This window comes from Eptatretus burgeri, chromosome 13, assembly GCF_056783735.1.
Source record: "Eptatretus burgeri isolate ZD-2024b chromosome 13, Ebu_testis_v1, whole genome shotgun sequence".
NCBI classification, from domain to species: Eukaryota; Metazoa; Chordata; class Myxini; order Myxiniformes; family Myxinidae; genus Eptatretus; species Eptatretus burgeri.
This window is the reverse complement of record NC_140973.1, coordinates 65473447-65501367: the sequence shown is the minus strand read 5'-3', so window position 1 is coordinate 65501367 and position 27921 is coordinate 65473447. Positions and strand designations below refer to the sequence as shown.

Below are 27921 nucleotides of genomic sequence, written 5' to 3'. Positions count from 1 at the left end.
CAGCTACGGGTGTGTTGATGGCATTTCTGAGAACCTTTTCTTCATTAAGCGCAATGAAGTTAACGTGAAGTGTGGAGGTTTCCTTCTTTTTCTTCTTCTTCGTCTGTAGGACTTGCCAACTCTTCACTCAGGACACCATGAGATATTTAACGTCTTCCAATGACCAATACTGGCAGACTGATCCTCTGCTCCAATGTCCATCTGAGTGATGGCACACCCATTGAATCACTCATCCTGCCTGCAAAACACCAGGGTGACAATTTATATCTGGGTCGAGATTTGAACCGAGGCTAGACAGCTCAGAGGCGATTGTTGAGATTTCCTGTAAGAAGTCTTCTTCATTAAAAAAAAACCTGGTGAATGGTGTCATTAACAATATTGTAACAGGTCCACTCCCACGTGGAGGTTTCCCTGGGCTTATCTTCCCGATCTCCGGCCCTGAGGCCGCCGACCACAGATAACTCCGTGGTCCAACAGGCTGCAGATCTTACACAGCCATAGCCGCTTGACTTAGACTACCGGCCTAGCAATGTTACACCCCGAGGTTTCCACAATATCTTTCCATTGGCACAGCAACCTAACTGGAGGCCATGCCCTCAGCACCATACCTGGTGATCTTCTGCCAAGTGGAACAGGCAGGTGCAGAAAGAACTGGCTAGTCATGAGAGCCAATTAGTGGGGTAGAATTTCCCAGGCTAACACAAAAGGGGCTGTCACACCTTGACGTTTTAGCCAGCGTATGGCAAGGTATCAAAATGTATGTAAAACGCTGGAGTACGCTGAACTATTGATGTTTTTTTTTAAGTTTTTGGCGTATAATAACGTGTTGGACGTATGCATAACGTATTAATAACGTACACAGAACGTTTCAATCACGTATAAATAACTTATAACAACGAATGCTTAGCATGTTGTCGGCATTCACAACCTATGCCCAACGATAGTCTAACTCAGGGGTCTCCAACCTGCGGCCCGCGGGCCACATGCGGCCCCTTAGACAGATTTATGCGGCCCGCGGTGCCATATTAAGTTTACATTACAATGCAGCCCACGATACTGCCAATTTGTCAGGGTCAATGATCAAAGCGTTCTGTAATTTTAATTATGACTTTGATTCATATTAGACACGTGTGTGTTTTAACACGATTATTTATTTATCATATTCGTTGCCAAGAAAAATATATTCAGCACTAATTTTTGTTTAAATTTCCACATATTAATTATATATATATATATATATATATATATATATATATATATATATATATATATGTGTGTGTTTTTCGGAATTTAGCGTCCTTTTTTTGGATGCGGCCCTCCGTCCCTCACCACTTTGGTTTTGTGGCCTTCCGCCCAAAAAGGTTGGAGACCCCTGGCTCTAACTTATGCATAGCGCGCGGAAGCATATTGCCGACGATCACGTGGCGTAGGCTATTCATAGGCTGTGGCTCAATGATTCAAATCATAACCGCACTCGACATCGAAGTGTGAAGCCGCTGTCACACCTTGACGTTTTAGCCAGCGTATGCCAACGTATGAAAAATTTGCCGAACCAAGCTGGATCACGTCGAACATGTTATGGGTAAGTTTTGTATATGTTAAGAGCACGCTGGCATACGTTGTCGTACGCTGGCAGACATCGTAGTACGCTGGCATACATCGTAGTACGCTGGCATACGTCGTCATACACCAAGTACGTCGAGAATTTTCAGCATGTTGAAAATTTCTCGACGTACTCGGTGTATGACACACGTTCCGCATACGCTGGCATAAGTTGTAGGCACGTTACGCGATCGTTGACACACGTCGACCCACGTTACTTGTATGTCACTCATAATTCGAAACACATCAAGGTAATGGTTCGCGTCAGTGTTCCAGACTCCCTGGTTTTTTTTTTTTGTTTTTTTTTTCCTTCGGTATGACGATGATGTTGACACTTCGATATCTAGTGCGGTTATGATTTAAATCGTTGAGCGGCAGCCTATTAATTATATTATATCATAACCGCAATAGAAATCGAAGTGTTAACATCACCGTAATACCGAAGAAAAAAAAAACAGTGAGTCTGGAACATTGACGCTAACGATTACCTTGACGTGTTTCGACTTATGAGTAATGTACAAGTAACGTGTGTCGATGTGTGTCAGCGATCACGTAACGTGCCTACAACACGTTACTCATAGGTTAGAAATAAGTTTTGGGTACGCTGAACATTACCTCGACGTGTTTCGACTTATGAGTAACTTACAAGTAACGTGTGTTAACGATCGCGTAACGTGCCTACAACTTATGGCCAAGCGTATGCGGAACGTTTGAGTCATACGCTGGCATACGTCGAAAAATTTCAAGCATGGAAAATTTGTCTAACACCTCGGTGTACTACGACGTATGCCAGCGTACAAAGACGTATGCCAGCGTGCTCTTAACGTATACAAACTTACCCATATTGTATTCGACGTGTGCCAGCGTTTTAGCCAAATTTTGCATACGTCAGGCATACGCTGGCTAAATCGTCAAGGTGTGACAGGGCCTTTTTGAGTAACTTACAAGTAACGTGTGTCGACGTGTGTCAACGATCGTGTAATGTGCCTACAACTTATGGCCAGCGTTATGCGGAATGTGTGAGTCGTACGCTGGCATACGTCGAAAAATTTCAAGCATGGAAAATTTGTCTAACAGCTCGGCATACTACGACGTATGGCAGTGTACTACGACGTATGCTAGCGTACTACGACGTATTCCAGCATGCTCTTAACGTACACAAGCTTACCCATAACATATTCGACGTGTGCCAGTGTTTTAGCCAAATTTTTCATACGTCAGGCATACGCTGGCTAAATCGTCAAGGTGTAACAGGGCCTTAAGTGCAGACTATGCAAGACCAATGAAGGAAATGACATGACGAGCTGGTTGAATTTCAATAACAAAGGACATTTGTTTAAAGAAAGTGCGGGGAAAGATACGTGATACAGCAAAGACAATGCATTTATTTACACAAGGGAGATTCGTACAGCAGGGCCATGCAAAATGGGTGAAGTGCGGCAAAAAGAAATTCAAGGAGCAAAAGAAGAAACAGTGTAGAGCTAACCTGATATGAACACTTAACAAACAATTCTACTTATGTTTACACTACATACACCATCAGAATCACTTTGTGGAAGGGTAGATTTTTAGAGAAGATAAGACAAAGTTTGAGGCTTTGGCGACCTCTGCGCTCACCCAGTGTTGGCTAGCGAGCCCGACACTTTCCTATGCTGGGGAAAGCCAAGAGAGAGGGGACTGGGATGGAGGGGTGTTACTTTGCAGCCAAGTTATTGTACCATCTTGTCCCATGGTGCTCTGCTTTTTGTGTCCCGTGGTGCTTCACCTCAAACCAACCACCAGAAAGTGCACCCGTAATCAGGCCAAAACGAACCTCAAAGAGAACCTCTGAAATATCTACTGAGTGAACCTCATGAAAAACCTTCCAAACAAAAAGAACCTCTGAAAGACGCTTCTCTGAAATATCTAAAAGAGCTCCTGAGTCCTTCTGGAGTGCTATTTTATATGCTCCGAGTGGAGCGGAGCCCAGCATCCCTGGCAGGCATAACTGTGCCATGCGACAACCAATCTCTTCTCCTCATCTTCCAAGCACACTGTGTTCATTGGCCCAGACTTTGCCTGCGTCATGACGTCACTCGCTCAACAAAGCCGTTGGACCAGAAATTAATCCATTCGTCTTTGAGCCGGGCCACGGGCTGATCTCCTGAATTAACGTGGGGTAGCATGCATCACTCCCTACAGGGAGCGCAAGTGTCCTGGAGGGTCACATATGGTTCCTTGGCAGTGTGATTGTTGCCACCGATAGGGAGGAATAACAGAAATATCAGCACAAACTTATGCTAGATGGCAGCGAACTCGGTTGGTCTGTGCTTGGTGCTCCGGGCGGTGATGAAGCGGCACCCCGAGCAGGCAGGATGATGGTTGCTGCCATCGATCAATGGCGAGTGGTTGAGATGGTGGTTGGAGCGGTGTTTGGAATACAAAGTGATGGTTGAGGCTGAAATAAATGGCCTGCAAGCAAAGCAAGGCAATGGTTGTTGGCTTTGTGGTGTGGAGGTAATTTTAGTCTTGGAGTAGTCGTGAGGTTGAAGCAGCATTGAAAATGGTATGGAGGTTGAGTTCTGGCACGATTTGAATGGGGTTTTGGCAGCATATGCTAAAGAGTTGGCTCTGATAAGATAGAAAAATGCGGTGAAAGTGGGGGAAAAAACCCTAACTAATCCCACGCAATGCATATCTCCTTTGTTAACACATTAGACACAAGGGGAGGACTATCTGAAACAAGTCCGAATGATATAATTATCTCGGGAACTGCTATATGTTGGTTGCCATTACTGGGGAGTGCCTGACAATTTGCAGAACCGTAACAACATCATTTGATAACATTCCATATCTGATCGTTGCACCATTTGAGTTTTGCACCTCCACTGGGTGTACAGCTGTGTTATGGAGTTGACAGATGCAACCAAATTGCTTGTCATACCATGTGCTGTCCCAGCTCTACTGCCTGTGTTCCAGAGCCGATCATCATCTTTGGCGAAACTAAGTTCAGCGTCCACGAGCCAAGCCGTGATGGAGACACGCTACTGCGCATACCCGTTTTGCGCCATGGAGACACATCACAGCTTTCAGTTGTACGAGTTCACACCAAAGATGGCTCTGCCAACTCTGGATCTGACTACATCCCAATATCAGAAGGTTACTCATTTAATAGGACCTTTTATAAAGATGCACTTTTGATTTTTGAGAATTTGATTGTGTTGAGGAAGTACTGCAGGTAGAATAGGTTCATGCTGATTGAGATAATTTATCTCTTGCACAAAAATAGTGGAATATTTGTCCTAATCACGCCTCATTCCCTCCAGTGTACTCTACACATCTCCTCCCCACTAAACAATTTGCTCCCATTACTCCCATCTCTTTATGTGAGATATTACCCCATTACAGGCCAAATGGCCTCTTCCTGTGTTAAATTTCGTTGTGTATTATTATTTACACAACATTTATGCTCCTTTGCAACATCACTTCACAATACTCCCAAGGACTTGAGGCTGATATTCCACTCGATAGTTGATACACTTCAGCTGCACCAAGCTTCATGCTCAGTAAGAGCACAGTAGGTGTAAGGATGCAATGCCTAACAGGAGACTGTGTCTGTTGTCTTCAGAGATAGCCTTCAGAGCCGGAGAGACAGAACACTTTGTGGAAGTACGAATTCTGTACGATGGGGAGCGAGAGATGCGGGAGGCCTTCTCAGTACACCTGAGGCCTGACAAACACATGGTGGCAGAAACGAGGGTGAGCCCCGGCTTGCTAATTAAAACATAATGCCATTAATCACACGGGCAGAACTATTTTGAGAGCGTGTGCAATGTTGCATGAGTCCATGCCTGACGCTGCTTCAGTCCTCACTCCCTGTGGAGGGGCAGCTCGGTGAAGATGGGTGCCAAATGTTCATGCAGATTTATTAACAAGAACTTTGTTGTTTTTTCAAGTGTATCGCCAGGCTTCAAAGCCAAGTACAGTTAACTGTAGATGAACAAAGTGAGGGGATTTATTTAGAAAGAAGGAATCGCCGGGAAGATGACATGAGCAATTTGATGTCCCCCCATGAAAAGAGTCAGTATTCGGTGTGAATGTGGGTTTGCACACTTTCTCGGGAGAAATCATGGATTATTGTAAGGGTCGACTGTGGGCTGATGGGACAGCTCAGAGGAAACATATTCACTTTTGAGCTGTCTAGTCTGGGTTTGATTCCCAGCTCAACTATAAATTGCTACATTAGTGCTTCGTAAGCTGGGTGTTGCATCAATGAAGGTTCGATCCAATTTTAAAATGTGGTTTGGCCAAGAAAAATCGTGGCTGATCATTAAAATGCGATTTGCCCAAGATAGATAGCAAGACCCAGATATTTGAGTGACTGAAATTCCTAATGTTAAGAAAGTAGGTTGGGGTGGGGTGGGGGGGGTGATCAGATGGTTCTGAGAGAGAGAGAGAGAGAGAGAGAGAGAGAGAGAGAGAGAGAGAGAGAGAGAGAGAGAGAGAGAGAGAGAGAGAGAGAGAGAGAGAGAGAGAGAGAGAGAGAGAGAGAGAGAGAGAGAGAGAGAGAGAGAGAGAGAGAAAAAAGAGATATTTTTCATAATTGAAAGACATATTCCAAGTGTTTGACCAACTTGTGATTCCATCAGGTCTACAGAAAGGGAAGAGGCTGCAGCCTTACTGTCTGAAGGATGAGGGGGTTTCATAGCAGATTTATCAGGAAATAGATAATGGGGATTTTCCAGAGGGTCAGAGAGATCATTAATTAATATAAGGAATAGGACTGGGCCCAGAACTCTGCCTTGGGGCACTCTGCCACTCTATGCCAAGAACTAATCTAACCAGCCTTACAGGAAGAAGAGATGAAAGGGTTCTGTTGAGTGCCACACATTAGCTATGAAAGTTGGAGAAGTCAGCAAGCCATGTGTGGAGTTAAACACGAATTGGAACATGAATAGGAAGACAAGTTTTCCGTTTTACCATACTTTGGCTCTGAATTCATCCTGACCACACATGCACAGAGAGGAGTGAGAGAAAACTATTCCTCTGTCTGCCTGCGAGGCAGCTAAAAAAAACAACAAAAAAACAGCCTTTTTACAGCCATTTTTCCCTGTCGAGCAGAGGTTAGCTTTTTGCGGACTCCATGCAATCATGGTTCCATTCTTGAGGCAATGTTTTATGGCCAGATGCCCCTCCTGACGCTAACCCTGGTCGCCTCTAACGACACACAGGGATATGGTACACCTATTCTAACCAGGGCATACACCAGGACCAGTACACTGGTACTCATTTTGTCGACCTCGGAAGGATGACAGGCTGAGTCAACCCTCTGGTGTTAATTCAATGGTTAACGGGGCTCAAACTCAGGTCCCGATGATCCCAAGCCGCCACCCTAACCACTAAGCCAACACCAGGTTACATGAGGCAGCTAAACAAAATTTTAAATAATTCCTCAACAGGAAACTTACTATTTTTAAGGATGTTATAAAGGACACAAACAACAGGCACGAAGAACTCATGTAACGTGTTGGCTAGGGTGATGCAAGAGACACTGGGTAAAACAGCGGTTAAACCTGAAAAATAATTATTTATTTGCCTTTAAATCTTTATTTAAATTGAATTATATAGTTGAACATTGTAGAACACAAATATCCTTCACAGTGCTTCCAAGGACCATGTTATATATTGATATATAGCATGAGAGGGTACTACAGTATCGTGGTGAATAAGAGGCTGCTGATCTGGCTCTGCACGATGCTGATTGATGCTGCGTTCCATACATACATACGTACATACATACATACAAGGGGAGCATGCGATTTTCACAGCGCTGCTGCGTCTACTTTCTGCCGGTACACTAGGGACCTCCATCTGGCCATCCCCTAGGCAGATGCCTGGCCCATCCCCATTTTCCAATCGTGAATTGGAAAAGCATTCTATGGTGATCAATAAAGCCCCCATTTCCTTAACCGCAACCCAACATCATCTTATTACAGTGTATAAGTGTGGTGTGTGAGATAGCTTCAGTTGTGCTAAACTTCTGGATTTTTTATAAACAATTTTTTTAATTATTATTTTATTGACAGTGAAGTGTAATATATACTTGAACAGCAATGTGTGGGGTATCGTGTTCGATGAACTCTCTAATTCGTGTGAAGACAGGAGACATTCGTGTGAAGTTAGTCATCACCAAGTCCAGAATGGATGATTTGCCATTGGGAGAAATAAAAATTGGAAAGTTTACAGATTGAGTCAGTCCCATGGAGTCACAGAAGTTCTTTGCTGAAGTGACATGGCTGGTAAGAGAGGTATCAACACAGAGCCATTTTGCATGGTGACAATTGAAATTTCCACACTGTATATGAGGAAGAAAGAGAGTTGAGATGAGTAGTTAAAAGTTGGTCCATGTTGTCTGACAGAAATGGTGATGGAGTTATCACTGTTTGGAGGATGATATAACATGCAGACAAACAAGAGGTGGGAGTGAATGGGAAGTTGCAGCCAAATGTACTCCTGGGGGTTGGGAGGTATAAGACCAGTACAAATACATTGAGAATTAGAGACAATATGAGACAATATCAATTGGAGACAATATGAGACAGGAACAAGAGGAGAAAACAGCAATGGAGAGACACTAAGGAGTCAGGAACATCCTGTGGGAGGAAGGATTCTGTTAAACAGATGATGTCCAGGCCCTCAGCATCAGCCTGGATTGAGAGATTTGTCAGGTTGGAGCAGAGGCCTCGGATTTTGAGGTACACACAGTGAGGAACGGGGTGAAGGAGGATGGGAAGGTGTGGGCTGGAGGGGAAGATTGCAGGGGTGGGATGGGGAGAGGGGGGAGAGATGGGAGCGGGCAGGGCAAAGGGGAAGATGGGAGGAGGCAAGACAAGAGGGATAATGGGAAGGGGTGGGAGGAGAGGGAGCCTAAGCTGGGTCAGGGTGGGGAGAAGCCGAGAGGGGGCAGAATGATGGGGGAGCCAAGAGGGAGCAGGACGAGGAGGAAGCCAAGAGGAGGAACCATTGAGTGGGTGTGGTGAGGGGGAAGCTATGGGAGGGTGTGGTGAAGGGGAAGCTTGGAGAGGGTGTGGTGGAGGGAATTTTGAAGAAGGTGGGGTGATTGGCGGGGGGATGCAGAAAGGGGGGGAATGAACTGGAGGGATGCTGAAGAGGAGGACACGTAGGAGTAGTGTGGTTAGAAGGATGTGGGCTTGAAGGAGATGTGGGGGAGGGTATTGACACGGAGCTGGATGACACTAAAATAACATGAAGGAGATTTGATTGTTGTGTGCAGACAACCTCTGCTATCTGGACTTCTCAAGATACCCATATTTAACATTCTGAGATAAAGATCATGGGATGGGTGGAAGGAGTTGTTGTTGAAAGCATGGAGAGAAATGGTCATGCTGTTGGAACCGGATAGATATTAAGAAAATTATAGAGAAAAAGGACAGATTTACAGGAAGTGAAAGGCAGAATAAGATTGTGTCTGAGTGAAAGATATTTTTGGGGTTTCCTGTTTTTTTTTTGAAGCGAGGGGGAATAATGATAGCATTGAAAGGACAGAAAGTACAAAATGTTCGAAAAAAGAAAAAAAGAGGAAGAGAAGAGAAACTGTATGACAAAACAACATCAAAACCGAGATGGTTAAGCTCTGGCGATTCGAAAAGGCAAAGGCTGTATGAAAAAAAAAGAATTTTGCAAATATCAAAGGCAAGGTACGATTTATCAAGGAAAATTTTTGATGAAAATACAAAGAGCACACAGAGACGAAAATATAACAGAAAAACATGATGGATCCGGTTCGGAAAACTTAACTTTCATTCAAGTGGAAGAAGCAGCTGTGGAACCGACCTACACATGGACGAACCTTGAACGGGAAGTGTTCTGTCCAAATTCCTGCCATAGCATCCTGTGACTGAGTTGCGACCTGTCTAGGGTTTGTTATTAGCTATAGAGATGTTCATGACTTGGATGAAGGAGGGATGGATTGGATACAGAGTTTGGGCATGAATGGACTGAGGCTTTTGTCCTCCTTAGCAAGACAAAATGGTTGCCATAAGGCAACAAAAAAATCTCTTAAAGATGGAAGGCACCAGGATGGCAAGTACAGCAGATTTAAACATCTTTACTGGAAAAGGACAAAAAAGGGAAGGAGCAGAAGCATGGGTTCGTTACATGGACCGCGACGCACCATGTCATTCTAACCTCATCAAGCTCACCATCGCCATGCCTCACATCTATCATGAGAGTTTGACTGATTAGCTCAATGCCGATCTATATATTGTTTCTCAACCTTTACAGAAAACGTTATCGGTATGAAAGTCATGCACAATTTTCACATGGATTTGTTTGTTTTTTCCACACCTGGAAAAGGAAAAAAGGGAAGGAGCAGAAGAAGGACAGGAAAAGATGAAGTGAAACTAGGAAGGGAGTGAATGAAGGAAGGAAGGAAGGAAGGAAGAAAGAGGATTGGATCCCTTAAATGAAATTTAAAGTGGGAAGTGAAAGGATTTGAAGAGGAGATAGGGTTCAATTTGGCATCATACAAATCATATCTAAAAACCCTTTTTTGACTTGCACAACTGGGTTTGCATTTTTAGTGTAATTGAGTCCAACTCAAACTGGCACAGTGCCAGCTAGTGACATGGCATTTGGGCTCTGCCATCCATTTCAGGGACCACCCGTCTCATCTGCAACATGGGTACTCAAGTTCTCATTGAACCTTTTAGAACATTAGGCCTTTGGGATGATAATCTGGAGAAACTACAGATTTCCTGTATGGTTTGAGAGTAAGGATTAACAGATTTGCTTTGCAAAGACTCTTTCTCATTGTCTATAACTCTTGGAAAAGACTAATTGAGGTTCCATGCGGCCACCTCAAATTCAAGGTTACCTCAAAAGCTGTCTCTCCCTACAGTCTTACTATGGCAAAAAGGTATTTTAAGACTTAATGTTTCTTCTTTTTCACTCTGACAGAAAAGCAAGGTGACTGTGTACATTGAAGAAGTCGAGAGCATGGCGGATGTCACATTTCCCTCAGTACCTGAGGTCATTTCCCTCATGTTCTATGATGATGCGATCAAGGCCACGGAACAGCCCAACCCTCCAGCCGGCTACCCGCTCATCTGCATTACAGTAAGTGTCCAAGTTTGTGTTTGAACAGGTGTCAGTCTTTCACCTCAAAAACTCCTTGTGATGTTTTCTTAAAGAAGTATAGAGGGATAAATTAATTTAAACAAGCATAGATGGATTAGTTTTCTTGAAGAAGCATAGATGGATTAGCTTATTTAAACAAGCATAGATGGATTCGTTTTCTTAAAGAAGCATAGATGGATGAGCTTATTTAAACAAGCATAGATGGATTAGTTTTCTTAAAGAAGCATAGATGGATTAGTTTATTTATACAAGCATAGATGGATTAGTTTTCTTAAAGAAGCATAGATGGATTTGTTTATTTAAACAAGCATAGATGGATTAGTTTTCTTCAAGAAGCATAGATGGATTTGTTTTCTTAAAGAAGCATAGATGGATTAATTTATTTAAACAAGCATAGATGGATTAGTTTTCTTAAAGAAGCATAGATGGATTAGTTTATGGATGTAGCATAGATCCATAGATGGATCCATAGATGGATGTAACTACTCTGTGGATGTAGCATAGATGAATTAAACAAGCATAGATGGATTAGTTTTCTTAAAGAAGCATAGATGGATTAGTTTTCTTGAAGAATCACAGATGTATTTGTTTTCTTAAAGAAGCACAGATGGATTAGTCTTCTTAAACGTTCACTGCCATTAAAAGTGTGTAAAAACCTTTTTGGTATGATCCTTATGAATTGTAAGTAATCCTGCAAGAACTGAATGTGGTTTTTTTTATTTCAATGACCTTTTGAGGTGTTAAAGTTTAAAAATTCAACCTGTCTGGTACCGCCCCTAAGAATTCTGGACAGAACCCTAGACCATTGCATTACCCATGTGACGTCACCCTGGGAACAATTGTTTCAGTACTGAAAGAGATAGACTTGCTGTTCTGCATTGTCAAGGCACAATTTCAGTGAACTACACTAAGAAATGTCAGCATGACTCATTTCAGAATCGTCAACGACAGGAAATGAATCTGAAGAAGTGTTTTCCGATATAGAATCTTATTGTGATGAATATGCTGTAGTCGGTGTTGTAAAGCCAATTAAGCCATCCATGGATGAACTCAAGATGGAAAGCGGAGTGCATAGATTATGAAACACTGGGTGGTCATAACAATCGGGAAGATCCTTAAGAGAGACTGCAATAATAATGTTCAGTTAAGTGGTATTGATTTATAAATCATTGATCCGAGTTGGCATTCACGAACAACTTTTGTTTCAATGGAAAATAAATGGTTTCGTTCAGACCACCGATTGTCCACATATGTACAGTAATGCACAAAATATTTTAGAGGTTAAGTTTCATAAAACCTCACTAAAATAAAAACACACAAATGTGGTGACTTTAGATATACTACGATTAAAAAAGTTTTAAGTACCAAACCATTCAAATTTCTCAACTTCATTGATTAGAAATTATGTATGAATTTCATTAACATGAATGTGAATGCTGGCATATTTTGACCATTAAAAATGATGTATGAATGCTGGTAACACTGCTGGTCAAGCCGATGTATGAATGCCTCTGCAGATGTAGCTGGTAACACTGCTGGTCAAGCCGATGTATGAATGCCTCTGTAGATGTAGCCGGTAACACTACTGATCGAGCCCGATGTATGAATGCCTCTGTAGATGTAATTGGTAACGCTACTGGTCAAGCCGATGTATGAATGCCTCTGCAGATGTAGCCGGTAACACTGCTGGTCAAGCCGATGTATGAATGCCTCTGTAGATGTAATTGGTAACACTACTGGTCAAGCCGATGTATGAATGCCTCTGCAGATGTAGCCGGTAACACTGCTGGTCAAGCCGATGTATGAATGCCTCTGTAGATGTAGCCGGTAACACTGCTGGTCAAGCCGATGTATGAATGCCTCTGTAGATGTAGCCGGTAACACTACTGATCGAGCCGATGTATGAATGCCTCTGTAGATGTAATTGGTAACACTACTGGTCAAGCCGATGTATGAATGCCTCTGCAGATGTAGCCGGTAACACTGCTGGTCAAGCCGATGTATGAATGCCTCTGCAGATGTAGCCGGTAACACTGCTGGTCAAGCCGATGCATGAATGCCTCTGTAGATGTAGCCGGTAACACTGCTGGTCAAGCCGATGTATGAATGCCTCTGCAGATGTAGCCGGTAACACTGCTGGTCAAGCCGATGTATGAATGCCTCTGTAGATGTAGCTGGTAACACTCGCTTGTAGCAAGGTATTATGTACACATTTCGGACACGGGGGACCAAAAAATGAAAGTCATATGAAAGAGGTCAAGGTCATATGAAATTAACAAATTGATCAAATTGATCAGTGTTCATTCAGGTCATAAATATATATGCACATAAACTTAACCATAGAAATACATGCTGTGATGAACCAAACCAACATCTTAGGATTAGAAGTGCAGATTTCCTAAAAACGTTATGTACTTCCGAACGACCTTTGATGTTCTGTATACTGAATACAAACTGGCCTTTGGTATTGATTTTTATATCATAGGGTCATCTTGGTAAACTTATTCTCTGGTTATAAAATCAAGCTTATAGCTACCAGTAATTTTGTAGCAGCTTAATAAATGCAATTTGTTACGTACTTCTTAACATTTTTGACCCAATCATGGAAGTGAACCTAAAAACTGGTATGTAGTAATGATCCATGTTTAAACTTGCCATTTTAAATCGTCACTTTATGCAGAAGTAAATTGCTATTTAAGATGTTCTTTCAGATACATTTCAAATTTCTGGAATAAGATTTTGTAAGCTTCACTATGACTGGGGGAAATTTTGCAAAATCTGAGATTTTACTCATTTGAAGGTGCCAAGATATGCAGAAGGTCATAAGAAATGTACTGTTTCGAGGAATTGTTCTATTCTTATGTATAATGATATGTTTATATATATATATATATATATATATATATATATATATATATATATATATATCAAACAAAAAATGCATTTTATACAATTTTGGACAATATATACAATCATACATGTTACCCATTTCTAAAAAAATGAGCTATAAAACTGGAAAAAATAGCCTGAGTTTGGATAAAAAAACATGCTTTGTAAGCAACTATGTACATCCATAGGACCCATAGCAAAGTATACATTTTCTGAAAGCACAGACACTTGGGCATTATATGACATTAAGATTGTTTATCTTATTAAAACTGGGTTCAATTTCTAAGCTTTCTCCTCATTTAGGACCACAGTGTACACAATACCATGCTACAAGCCCACTGATGGTCAAGCCGATGAATGAATGCCTCTGTAAATGTAGCCGGTAACACTACTGGTTAAGCTGATGTATGAATGACTCTGTAAATGTAGCCGGTAACACTGCTGGTCAAGCCGATGTATGAATGCCTCTGTAAATGTAGCCGGTAACACTGCTGGTCAAGCTGATGTATGAATGACTCTGTAAATGTAGCCGGTAACACTGCTGGTCAAGCCGATGTATGAATGACTCTGTAAATGTAGCCGGTAACACTACTGGTCAAGCCGATGTATGAATGCCTCTGTAAATGTAGCCGGTAACACTGCTGGTCAAGCCAATGTATGAATGCCTCTGTAAATGTAGCCGGTAACACTGCTGGTCAAGCTGATGTATGAATGACTCTGTAAATGTAGCCGGTAACACTGCTGGTCAAGCCGATATATGATTGCCTCTGTAGATGTAGCCGGTAACACTGCTGGTCAAGCTGATCATAGAAAACAAAATTGAAATGGAGAGTAGGAAGGTTGGTGTGTGTGCTTGGTGAACGTGTGCACTTTGATACACTGACATGGCTGTAAAATGATTATACACTTTCAGCTTCCATGACCTGGGAGAGAGCGAAGGAAGGATGAAGGAAGGAAGAAAGGAGGGAGATAGGGAATGAGTTAAAATGAGTGAGGGCAAAATGATGGTGTGATGAGAGGTGATAACTATGGGGGGGGGGGGGGGTCTTATCAGAGATGTCAAAACAAAGTCGTAAATCATTCACATGTGAACCATCCATGTCACTAACGACTAGAACGCCTCTCGGTAAGAAGAAATGCTTGAGCAGATATACAGTAGGCAAGCAAGAAAAGTACGAGTTGTCGTTAATGGGGAGATTGTGATGCAGTAACTCAAAGGCAACCTACTGTGGCCTTGTAAACCTGCGTTATGACTATCTTTGTGTAATTGTACTTGCAGGCCTGTAATCCCAAGTATACCAATTACGCCAAAACCGGCTCTATCTGCGATGATGAGCAAATAAACAATACGCTGACACTTTATCGTTGGCTGGTGAGTGCCCCGACTGGAGCCGATGGTGTGACTAGCCCATTGCGTGAGGTCGACTCGGACACCTTCTTCACATCTACCAAGCTGATCAGTCTCGACTCGATATACTTCGCACCGGGTTCCCGGGTGCAATGCGCTGCATGTGCCATCAACATGAATGGACACAAAGGCCTCGAGCTACTCAGCCCTGTTATCTCAGTGAGCACTGATCAAGGTGAGTCTGCAAATGCACACAATTAGCCATCCACCAATTGCTTTCATGACCATGGACGTTTCATGGTTTATATGCTCAATTCAAATATTATCCATACCTCTAATGACTTATTTTATCATCTCAAGTCAATGAGGAGAAAATAAGTTAACACACTATGTCGTTCGTTGTGGGTGGTGTGATGGTAAAACTGGAACAGAGGCTATCGAAGAAAGATCCCCAGATGTTGTGCCTTCAAATTCTGCTGCAGGCCATACTATTATGAATTTGGACTCGAAGCTATGACTGCAAAAGAGCTCCTCTCATGAGAGTTACCATGCATATTATTGTGTTGGCATTAAAAACCTAGCTGGCTCATTAATGACCTTCGAGGTAGGAGTAACCTGCCCAGCATGCTCTGGTCTAAACGTGATGCCAACTCTTAATGCCCTCAGGGCAACTTCATGTCATACCCTCAGGGCAAGCACTGTGTCCACATTCTCCGAAAACAATGAAGGATAGAATCAAACGTTAACAAATAACTAAATAAATTCATTGCATCACTCAACGATCCGATGCTGCTGAAACATTTTAGAAGCAACCTCAACAAAAGCATCGTCCAAATTAACATTCATTACCTCCGCCACCGAAGGTGAAGGTCTGTTTGTTTGTCTGTTCGTGTGCAGGACATCTCGAAAAGTTGTGCATGGATCTGGATGAAATTTTGTCGACAGGTTCGGTGTGTGACAAAGACGAACTGATTAGATTTTGGTGAATATCCGGATGCGGATCCGGATCTGATAATTTTTTAGTGATTCTTCACCATTGAGAGATCAGGCTAAAAATGATATATAGCACGATATCTCAAAAATTTTATCTACGGATTCCTACGAAAATTGGTGGACAGGTTGTGTGTCTGACAAGGACAAATTGATTAGATTTTGGTGAAGATTTGAATCTGGATCTGGATACGAGAATTGTTTAATTTTCAAAGTGATTCTTCACCATTGAGAGATTAGGGCCAAAAACGATATCGTACTGTATAGCATGAGATTTCAAAAATGTATTGGGCCCGATATGTTCTCATGGATAAAGCATTGCGTGGCGGAGGTATGCGCTCTACCGAGTGCCCTTCTAGTTATTCTTGTTATGCAATGAGTATGTGATGCTTCCCCAGCGATAGAAGCTCAAATGTGCAAATTTATATTCGACCGCAAGAAGTGAAAGACTAAACATTACAATTTGCAAAGTATAATGGAGGACGAGGGAATAGGTGTGCTCGAGAAGTTAAAGAGGAGAAAAGAAAGCGGCAGATGACACTGAATGGCACTTGGAAGTTTGGAATGCCGTGTTTGGATCTGATGGGCCCTGGCATCAAACAGATGTGGAAAGGGGGTTTTCACGCAGCATCTTGAGCTCAGCATGTGTGACCTGCATTCTCATGTGATTAACCTACTCAACATATCCTCCTGACGATCAATTTAAATGTCAAAGCTCAGTCAATGTCCACGATACCATTGCCTCGGGACAGCTGAGGTGTCGTACCCAGCAGATGGCGTAACCAAATAGCGATTAACTATAAGCCATAGAAATCTTGATGCCGTTAAAGATGTTATAGACCTTCTGCTGAATTGCTCCATAGTCACATAAAAGTGTCTAAAACCTACAGTTTGCAGCTTGGACTTCCCGGCGCATTGACGTCAGAGGCATGAAAGACATCTGCAAAACGTTCGGCGACGTCTCAATGCCCGTTATGGCTGTGCGGCATCTTGAGCCCGTCACTATAGATGGCAGATTGCAGGAGGACATTCGTGGCCTCGAAACGCCCAGGGAAATGTTCTTTGGATAATTGTCATGGTAATCAGGTCCTCTGACTGTCTCGCTTGAAGCTGCAGACTAACTTTGATGAAATCTTGGCGAATTGCCTCCCGAAAGGAAAGCCATCTAAAAACTTGGAAGGAAATTGCGAGCAGAGCATTCCGCCAGAATCTGTGCAAGAAGTATTTGTCAAAAGCTTCAGCAGAAATACAGTTTTGAAAAAGATGTGTCTCATGTTTTTGACGAAATTTCTTCTGCGTTGATTAAGATGAGCTTTGCACGTCTCCTCATGTTTGTATATCCAGGCCTGTGCCAGCCAAGAATCGCCGGTGCTGTGGGAGCTGAGCCATTTACAGCACGGCTTCGTTACACGGGCCGTGACGCACCACATCATTCTAACCTCATCAAGCTCACCATCACCATGCCTCACATCGATGGTGAGAGCCTGACTGATTAGAACAATGCCAATCTATATATATATATATATATATATATTTGCTCAACCCAACGATCGTTTCTCTGCCTTTACGGAAAATATTGTACGTTTCAAAGTCATGGACAAGTTTCACATGGATTTGTCAATCACATATTATAACAATTCATTGCATTATTTTCTTTTCTCCAGGGTGTAAGGCTCATGGAGTAGTTTGCTGCACAAATCACAAACATGCATACAAATACATGAGACAACACCGCACTTGACTTCAGACAAATACAGTCAAAGTGATGTAATTACCCGGGGAACTTTGGCTACTGGCGGATCCACAGTTATTGCATCACTTTTCTCTCCGCACTCAGAGGGGCAATTATGGAGGAATGTTTTCCTCAACAGGGATGCCAACCGATGGGGTTTATCCATGCTCTATCCTCTACATGCAAGGCACCAAGCAAGGAAGCATTATTTCCCATTTTAAGTCTTTGGTTTGACTTGGCCAGGGTCATGGAGTCGAACCTCCGACCTGCCAGACTCAGAGCAGACACTCAAACCACAATTCCCTCTGGTGTGGTTTTCCAAACGAATCAAGGGGAAATATAACCTTATTTTCACCCTCGTTTGCCTCATGTGCAAGTTTGATTTACAAGGGGCAACCGATTGATTACACCAGACTGGGTGGAGTATATTAGACTCAGTGGTGTAATGGTTAAAGTGTCCGCTGTCAGTCTGGCAAGTTGGCGGTTCGATTCGTGACCCCAGCAATGTCATAAGAGAGGCTTTGAAAATTATATGTACGCTAGCAGAGGTACCTGGTGTCGCCGGGCAACGTCGATTCCCTCTTCCCACCCCACCCCTTTTTGCCGACCTCGGAAGGATGACAGGCCGAGTCAACCCCACCTGGAATTAATTCAACAGCAGAGGGGGGTTTGAACTCAGTTTCCTAGGATCCTAACTAGGATCCCAATCCCACCACCCTAACCATTGAGCCAACACTAGGCATAACAGCATACAGTGCATGAGTATTTTCGTTTTAATGAAAACGTACCTTGTTCAGACCCACACATCCACCCACAGACACAAACTCAGCTTTTTTATTAGATACTGTACTGTCGCTGCGTAAGGGGTGAGGTCCTTGGGTTCGAGTCTCCGGTTGAGTCCAAAGATTTTCACACTTGCCCCATGCAGGAATTTATTCCTGTTTAAAAATATATATATAATAAATATATATATATATATATATATATATATATATATATATATATATATATATGCATATCTTCCTTGCTTGACACTCAGCATTTAAAAATTATAAAGCAGAGACGAACAAACATAGGTTGACAACCATTGCATTGGCCTGATTGTCCTAATGGCCTCCTGCATTGAATTTCCTTACAAGTGACATCGTAATATTCTCCAGTATTATATAGGTTGTGCAGCTGTGACAGAATTGTAACCTCCTCGTGTACGTCATAAGCAAACGACCTGCAAAAAGGGGCCTCAACAGCCTCCATTGTGTTCTGCATGTAATTTCTCAAACCATTCCGAATGTGTCTGCCTGGTTCTACCAAATCAATTTTAATCAACCAATTTATTGTTCAGCATCTATCTCACTCTCTATATTCTCCAGTGTTCTGTCAGGTTCATGGAGGAGCTTGTACGTAAATCGCATGCAGGGCAAAAGATCGTTGTACTTTTTCATGAATTACAAGGAGAGTAGGACAACTGATAAATCAGCATTGTATACGTAATGGATTTGGACATGGGATCTCATGTCACATGAGCTGTGGGTTAGGATGGGGAGAATTGGTAATTGTCTCTTTTTCCATTTTGTAAACTTTTACCTGGAGTTTGCTGCTGCTCCTTGGAAGTAATTTCCTTCTAATTCATTGAGGCTTTTTAATTGTTATGGTGACCACGTGGTATTGACATGGGTATGATGTGAGACAATTGGCAAAACATTATTTAATCTCATCTCATAATTCACAGAGCCTAATGGGGTCATCATACAGATACGTGCACCTGGTGTTAGCTTAATGGTTAGGGTGGTGGGCTTGGGATCCTAGGGTCCTGAGTTCAAATCGTACTCGGTGGTTGAATTAATATCAGGTGTCGTTAACTCAGCCTGTAATCGTTCTGAGGTCGGCAAAATGAGTACCAGCTTGCTGGGATGATTGAGCCATTTGAGTATCCTGCGTCGGAGTGGCGACCCGTCCAGGATTGTTCCCAATAGCCCAGTAGACTGCTTTGGCAGCACCAATGCTCTGTACAAAATGGTCCTTTTGGATTTGGATTCAGGTACAATTGTGGTTGATAACCAGGAGGTGTGTTCATTAATGTTAAACCTTGTGCTTTGTTTGATGGACCAGGCATGCTTCCTGTCATTTCAACGCGACCTCTCTCCAATTTTGAGCTGACATTGAGCCCAGATGGCACACGTGTGGCTAGCCACTCATGCTCCAACATTGTGAGCCACAACGAACTTCGAACACGCTATGGCTTCCTTACTGAGGCCAAGATGAACCCGGAAGCGGTTGGAGAAACAGTACCATATCAGTATGGAACAGCCTTGCGTTCGGCTACCACACTCAATTTTTACCGCAACCTCAATCTGGATGCTTGTCTCTGGCAGTTCATCTCCTACTATGACATGTCTGAGCTGCTCACCGAGTGTGGAGGTTCCATTGGCACTGATGGGCAGGTGGGTAGTTCATCCATTCTTCTCCCATGATTTGACTGGCAGATGGTTATGGTGTCTGTGTCAGGGATTCAACTGAGACGCTAAATATTTACAATTCACACAAGACAGCCGTTTCAGTCATGAGCCGTCGCATAAAATGATATCGCCATCCAAAATAAAAGGCTATGGAGTGTTGAATTTTTTTGGAGGACTGAGAAAGAGATTTGTATAGGTTTCAAATATAAGTGGGAGGTGGTTGAGCATGTGGTAAAGAATGGGATGAGATGAGAGAAAGTACATTGGTAACACCGTCCTCAGTGTAATCATAATATTTGCACCAGAAGAGCTACCTTGGAGGCATTTTTGTCTCCTGCATTTAATTTCATAAAGTGTGTCATTCATTCTGTTGGTTTGTTCCTGTTTCTTTCCCGTACTTTGTAATCCTTGTTATTATCCATCTCCAGGATGGCCAAGGCCCTAGTGGTACACATATTCACTTCCTAAGCCATCGAACCTGGGTTTTAATTTTGGCTCACCTATAAACTGTCATCCCTGTGTTTCACAGGATTCATCAATGTGTGTGCCGTCCCTCAGATGGACGTTAAAGTGGGCGTCCCATCTGCCGGCATTCATTGGTGGACGTTAAATACCCCGTGGTGTCCTTCATGAAGAGTAGGCGAGCTATGGCCAGCACCATGAACAAATTAGAAATTCCTGCCCTGACCTCCTGAGCTGGAGTGGCGACCTGACTAGGATTGTAGCCGAGTAACTGTTTTGGTGCACCACTGTTCTGAATAGGGCATGGTACATGATGATGATGATGATGATGATGATGATGATGATGATGATGATGATGATGATGATGATTATGTCAACGCATTTTGAAAAAAAATGGGGATATTGTAATTGGCTCTGCCCGTCTGTCTGTCCATCCGTCAGACTATCTGCTCCTAAGCGGTTGTGCAGAAATTCACCAAACTTGGTAGTTATGATCACCACATGGCATGAAAGTGCAAAAGCAGTTTCATATTTGGCCCCAACCTCCTGGGGCAGAGTCAAAAGAACAAATACAGTTCCTAAAAATGCAATTGCAAGCACATTTCTAAACATCCTTTAATGACACTTTGTATATGCAATCAACTTTGGGGGAAACATGTCACGATTTTTGGAGTTTGACCCTGGTTTCATGCCCCAGGGGGTGGGGAATTATGGTCACACGGGTCAAAAACAGGGATATTTTAAACTCAAAATGTGATATTGGGTCATTCCTGGTGGAAAGTTTTTGTCATCTTTCAACTTTGTTTTCGATTGGAAGCGTGGGGATTTGCGATGGCACGCCATCGACTTCGCTCTAGTTACCTTCGCATTCTGCAAAAGGTTATGTTTTGGTTGCTGTGTATTTATTTATTTGTGAATATGTGTGTTTGTTTGTTATTCGCATAACTCAGAAAGTATTAAACCGAATTGCATGAAATTTGGTGGGATGATTCGTGAGTATCCAAGGACGATTTGATTAGATTTTGGGAGCGATCGGGTCAAAGGTCAAGGTCATGAAAAGGCCAAAAACACTCTTTTGAGCATAACTTCCTTCATAATACAGCTATCGACATGCAACCACCGCCATTGTTCCATGATGAGATACCTTTTGGATATGTAGTGTCGGATTTGACGTAACGTCATCGGAAGTGCGTCTAAATGACGTCACAAGATGACGTAAATTTTCAATTTTCGATCTCATCAGTTTTGATCATACCGTTTAGTAGGACTTACCTTAAGGACGTCACACACCAAATTTGACTTCGATCGGACTGACCGTTATGACGTCATTGACGTTTGAACATGACGTTCGAACATGACGTTTGTCAATTGTGGCTAAAATGTCCTGATATTTTACATTCAAATATCTATATAATTTATAAAGCAAAGTCTCCCAAATCCAGGCATTAGTATCAGTACCAAAATATCTGTTTATTGATGTACAGGTTTTGCCAATTAACTCTGTAAGTCAAGGTGAAGGTCACACTCAAGGTCAAAATATACTTGTAGGCATAGCTTCAGATCTAATAGAGCTATTGACATGAAACTAACGTTAAAACGTTCAGTGAACTACGACCTTTCAGAATGGTAGTCCCCGATTGGACGTGACATCCTCGGAAGTGCGTCAAAATGACGTCAAAAGATGACGTCATTTTTCAACTTTTTAATTTTTCAGTGTTTATCATTCCATTTTGTTGGACTGCCTTCAAGGAGGTTAGACACCAAATTTGACGTCAATCGGACTGACGGTTGTGACGTCATGGACGTTTTAAAATGACGTTTTTCAAATGTGCCCGGAAAAAAGTTGCGGCGTCGAAGGTATGCGCTCTACCGAGTGCCCGTTCTAGTTATTAATATGGAATAGGCAAAGCCTAGAAGCAAATGTAGAATTCTTCTGACATTCGCTTCTTAAATATATCAAAATAAAGTCTTTTTGCTATGAAAAAATAAATATTACCTTAACATTACCTTCACAACAACAACTACACCGCCTAGAACAGGATCTCATCTGCAAAAATAAATATTACCTCAACATTACCTTCACAACAACAACTACACCGCCGAGAACAGGATCTCATCTGAAAAAAAAAAATCCTCAACATTACCTTCACAACGACAACTATACCGCCTAGAACAGGATCTCATATAAAAAAAATTAATATTACCTCGACATTATACCTCAACATTACCTTCACAACGACAACTACACCGCCTAAAACAGGATCTCATCTGAAAAAAAAATATTACCTCAACATTATACCTCAACATTACCTTCACAACGACAACGACACCGCAGAGAACAGGATCTCATCTGAAAAGAAAAAAAAATATCCTCAACATTACCTTCACAACGACAACTACACCGCCTAGAACAGGATCTCATCCAAAAAAAATAAAATTACCTCAACATTTCCTTCACAACGACAACTACACCGCCTAGAACAGGGTCTCATCGAAAAAAAAATTACCTCAACATTTCCTTCACAACGACAACTACACCGCCGAGAACTGGATCTCATCTGAAAAGAAAAAAAAATATCCTCAACATTACCTTCACAACGACAACTACACCGCCTAGAACAGGATCTCATCTAAAAAAAATACATTACCTCAACATTACCTTCACAACGACAACTACACCACCTTGAACTGGATCTCATTTAAAAAAAAAATTACCTCAACATTTCCTTCACAATGACAACTACACCGCCGAGAATTGGATCTCATCTAAAAAAAAATATATTACCTCAACATTACCTTCACAACAACAACTACACCGCCTTGAACTGGATCTCATCTAAAAAAAAAAATTACCTCAACATTTCCTTCACAATGACAACTACACCGCCGAGAACTGGATCTCATCTAAAAAAAAATATATTACCTCAACATTACCTTCACAACAACAACTACACCGCCTAGAACAGGATCTCATCTAAAAAAATTATATTACCTCAACATTATACCTCAACATTACCTTCACAACAACAACTACACCGCCTAGAACAGGATCTCATCTAAAAAAAATATATTACCTCAACATTATACCTCAACATTACCTTCACAACAACAACTACACCGCCTAGAACAGGATCTCATCTAAAGAAAAAATACTAGAAGCGAACGTAGAATTCTTCTTACATTCGCTTCTGACTTTATCTATAACTTGTTGACAACTGTATTCGCAATTTCCGATTACTTCGGCCTGGATTCGGAATCAGCGATCAAATAACGTAAATCAGGATTAAAAATTATTTTTTGATGATGCGGGAGATATCTTTATTAAAATCAGGGGAGGAAATATACACCATGTCTGATATTATTTGGGTATTTCATGTCTCCGACGATGCCTTTATCTCCCGGCATGCATCATTCCCCGTGACAAAAACCGGAAACAAAAAATAACCAGAAACAAAAAAAAAAACGGAAGCAAAAGGGTCATAGCCAACGACACGGATTCCAAATAGCCATGGGTATTGTGTTGTTTTTGTTGTTTCCTATTCTCTCATGTGCACGCGTTAAGTAATATTCACAAGATAGAAATAAAACCCAATCGTGTTTATACACCGCACAGCATTTAACAACAACCGGAAGCAAAAGGGTCATAGCTAACGACACGGATTCCAAATCGTCAGGTATTGTGTTGTTGTTGTTCCCTATTCTCTCATGTGCACGCATTAAGTATGAAGCTCACTGCGTTCGCTATTAATTATCTATCTCAGCGGGTTGTTGTATTGGCAAATATGTTCATTAAGTATTCGGAGGGTCGATGTAGGAGCATTACCCTAAAATGCAGAATGAAGTTTTGATGCTGTGTGGTTCTCTGTTGTGCATGGCTAACATACATTCAACATATGAGAGAGTGCCTTCTTAACTGGGTTCATTACCCATCTCAGGTTCTCAACCTTGTACAGTCGTATGTGACACTACGGGTCCCACTGTACGTCTCCTATGTGTTTCACTCACCAGCTGCCATCGGCGGTTGGCAACACTTTGACTTGCGGTCAGATATGCGTCTCACTTTCGTCTACGACACAGCCATACTGTGGCAGGATGGCATCGGAAGTCCGCCCGAGGCGGAGCTACAAGGTATTTTAATGTCAGTGTGAATATGGCAATGACGTTCGTCACATTGGGATGGTCCCCAGAAGGGAGTATAATGGAGTAGCATGGTACCTGTTCGTCATGTGTCCTTGCCACCAAATTATGTAGTCGAGATTTAGAAATCCCATGGAGTCAGAAACAATTAAAACTTGCCATTTTGATATCCTGCCAGGTAAAGGTGGAACTTGCCATCTTTTGTACGGGATGTAAGCCAATTGTTTGACTTGTTCAAGCAAAGTGCACAAACTTGCACAACCCCTGCACTGCAGACCATCTCCCCAGCAAGTGTAGTGCAACACGTACTGTTTGGTACAGGTGTTGTGCAACACGTACCGTTTTGGTACAGGTACAACACGGGGGTGGGGGGGGGGGTGGGACATCGTTTGCCTTCCTCATGGTTGTGTATGCAGGTGCCCTATATCCAACAAGCATGCGCATCAATAAAGAAGGTCGACTGGTTGTCAACTTCCGCACAGAAGCACGGTTCCACGGTCTTTTTGTCACAAGTCATCCAGGTAAGGCCATCAAAAAAAAAAGGGGGACATTTGTGATCCACAATAAGATGCTGCCTTTTCAATAGCTGACATTTTAAACATGACAAGTAGTTGCCAGTGTTTGATTGAGTGAGTGAGGTTATAATGCTGACCTATTCTTGAATGATTCCTCAGGAAATGATGGATTATATTATTTGCCATCGTGCAGAATAATTGGGGAACATAGCGCTTGTGGCATTGCAACAAGGAAAGATTCAAAATGAACGCCATGATAAAAAAAGACGAGTACTGAGCCAATTAAATTGTACGATGCAGGATGAAAACTAGATAATTGGATGCTAACAATGCCGTTGCATGGAAATTACTGCCTTATTCCACGACTCTTCAAAATACACCAGAAAAATCTGTGAAGCAGAACTTTCACCACTCCCCACCCCAAAGGGACATCTGCTCAAGCCATGGTCTTTTGTGAAGACCACTCCAGTCTTACCTTCACTCTACACATCATTCACAGTGAGCGAACCTTCAACCAACCTGAGCAGCAGTGGAGTTTCATCTCCGATTTTGCAGTGAGTTCAATAATGAATCCTTCCGCCCCCTTCCTGAGGCTTTGCTTTCATCATCATCATTGCTTCACCCTGCATTAGATAAACTAGTATTGGATGAGGTGCCTGCACCTGATCTCCAATGATTGAATGCTAAACTATGCAAGACTGTTCCATGACATAAGAGTTTTAAAAAAGGAGACTACGGTATATTGAAAAAAGGAAATGCATAATACACTGAGAGTCGAGTTCATTCTAACCGCTTACAAGTTATGATGCAGGCTACAGCAAAGAAAATCCACATATCACACATCATCATGATTGTTTGTCAATAACAATCATTTATAAGAGCTTCAAAAGCAAGGTAGCTAGTTTTTCATACTGAAAAATGTAATGATACCATCAACTTCAATAAGCAGGTGAAAGCAACGAATCCGAGGCGAGATCAAAGGGCAATCATAAATGAGCCGAGGCTTCAGCCCGTGAAACAAAGTCCATCGAGAGTGTAACAGGGAGATCAGTGTTTGAAATGACAAGGTAAGCTTTGGTTTCACCCCCTTTGTTGGGTCCATCAAGAAAAATCTGCATAGACCGCTGGTTTATGGAGCAATATTCATGCCAGGTGTTCAGTCCACGTTCTCACCCGAGTGTCCAACATGGTTTGACTCCTCACTGTTTCCAGCCGTCGTTCAAGTCGGCCAAATGAGATATCTCTAAACACGCACCAGAAAGTCATTCTGGCATTGGCAACAGAACATTATCTGCATAAAAAGTTGACGATAGATAAGCAAAATTCTATTTTTTTAGAGTTAAACTTTAAAGAGCAAAACCTGCTTAATGCAATCTCCGTCCACGCAAACAAGATGGCACATTAGCATCGGCAATTCCCCTTTCATAACGATGACTGTGCGGTCACATCCAGCATCATAAAATAGTTCTGTCTGCATATGAGGACAAACTCTTGTTGAAGTACATCGAATAAATCTTCCCTGTTGATTACATTCATTAATGGGATGAGATTTCAGGTCATTTATATATTTGGTGCCAAGGGGGCAGTCTCTCGAGTTTGTCTACCATTTTTGAGTGCTTGCAAAGGAACGGCAATATTATTGTGACATAATCAAGCTCTTAAAGGATGCCATGATGCAATATACAGCCTGAGTGGACCTGTGCTCGATGGGCATACGACGCATAATATGATAGGTCACATGGTTCCTCCATTTCGTAGAAAGGTGCCTTCAAAGATGAGGGTTCCAGTTCCAGTAATGACTGTCATTTTCTTCCCAACATGAGAAATCACAAGAATCGAAGGGGTTTCAACAGAAACATGATAGCGGGAGTCCACACAGCACAATCATCCCTCAAGGAAGTGGCTAAGCCGGTGAAGGTGACATCAAGATGCTCTCTTGAGTCTACCTATAATAGAAACATCCACGACAGCAAGTAGAACCCCAGGTTCAAAAGGAAAAGTGCTGACAAGGTTTGCTGAAGCAATTGAAACGTCGTAAGAAGGTCCCAAGATTGCAGCATTTGCGCAGGTGCCAAAAAAAATTGCAAAAATAGTGAAAATCCCAAACAGCTGAGTGGAGGCTCATGAAGGAGATAATAAGTGTTGAATTGATATTGAATAAGGGTAGAAAAGAGAACATTGTACTCTGAAAATTTCATCAAGCTATAAATATGAAGTTTGCAGCATAAGGGGAACCCACGTTGTCCTTTGGATGGTTTTGTGTGGTTTTGGATGTGCGGTGCGGAATTGAAATTGTCCTTTGGATGTGCGGTGACATGTAGCTATATCAGAGAAAGAGAGAGAGACACACACAGAGACACAGAGACACAGAGACACAGACAGAGAGACAGAGAGAGAGAGAGGTGTGCATGGAAGTTAATGCAGCAGAAAATGATTCGATTTATAACCAGACAAGACAAACGGAGCGATATTGGGGTGAGGTAGGTGGAGAGGATTCGAGGATAGAATAGTCAGCAGAAGTTAGGCTGTTACAAGCTGCTCCAGTGAAACAGAGGATAAAATATGGCTCAGCGGACAAAAGGGAGAAGCTTGTTAGACAATGGACAAAAGCGATGTTTTCTTTGCTGCAGTGCTTCAGGCTCATGTGGGTGC

At 42.2% G+C, this 27921-nt stretch overlaps 1 protein-coding gene across 1 annotated transcript in view; it reads left to right on the top strand.

The window, feature by feature from the left end:
- Positions 1–27921, top strand: part of LOC147014671 (FRAS1-related extracellular matrix protein 2-like) — a 171599-nt gene that overhangs the window by 122553 nt on the left and 21125 nt on the right. The window contains exons 11-19 of the mRNA XM_085850663.1: positions 4561–4740; positions 5210–5340; positions 10561–10719; positions 14909–15212; positions 17312–17443; positions 19809–20140; positions 24553–24745; positions 25171–25275; positions 25696–25823. Of these exons, the coding sequence (XP_085706789.1) occupies positions 4561–4740; positions 5210–5340; positions 10561–10719; positions 14909–15212; positions 17312–17443; positions 19809–20140; positions 24553–24745; positions 25171–25275; positions 25696–25823 (1664 nt within the window). The remainder of the gene's footprint in view (positions 1–4560; positions 4741–5209; positions 5341–10560; positions 10720–14908; positions 15213–17311; positions 17444–19808; positions 20141–24552; positions 24746–25170; positions 25276–25695; positions 25824–27921) is intronic.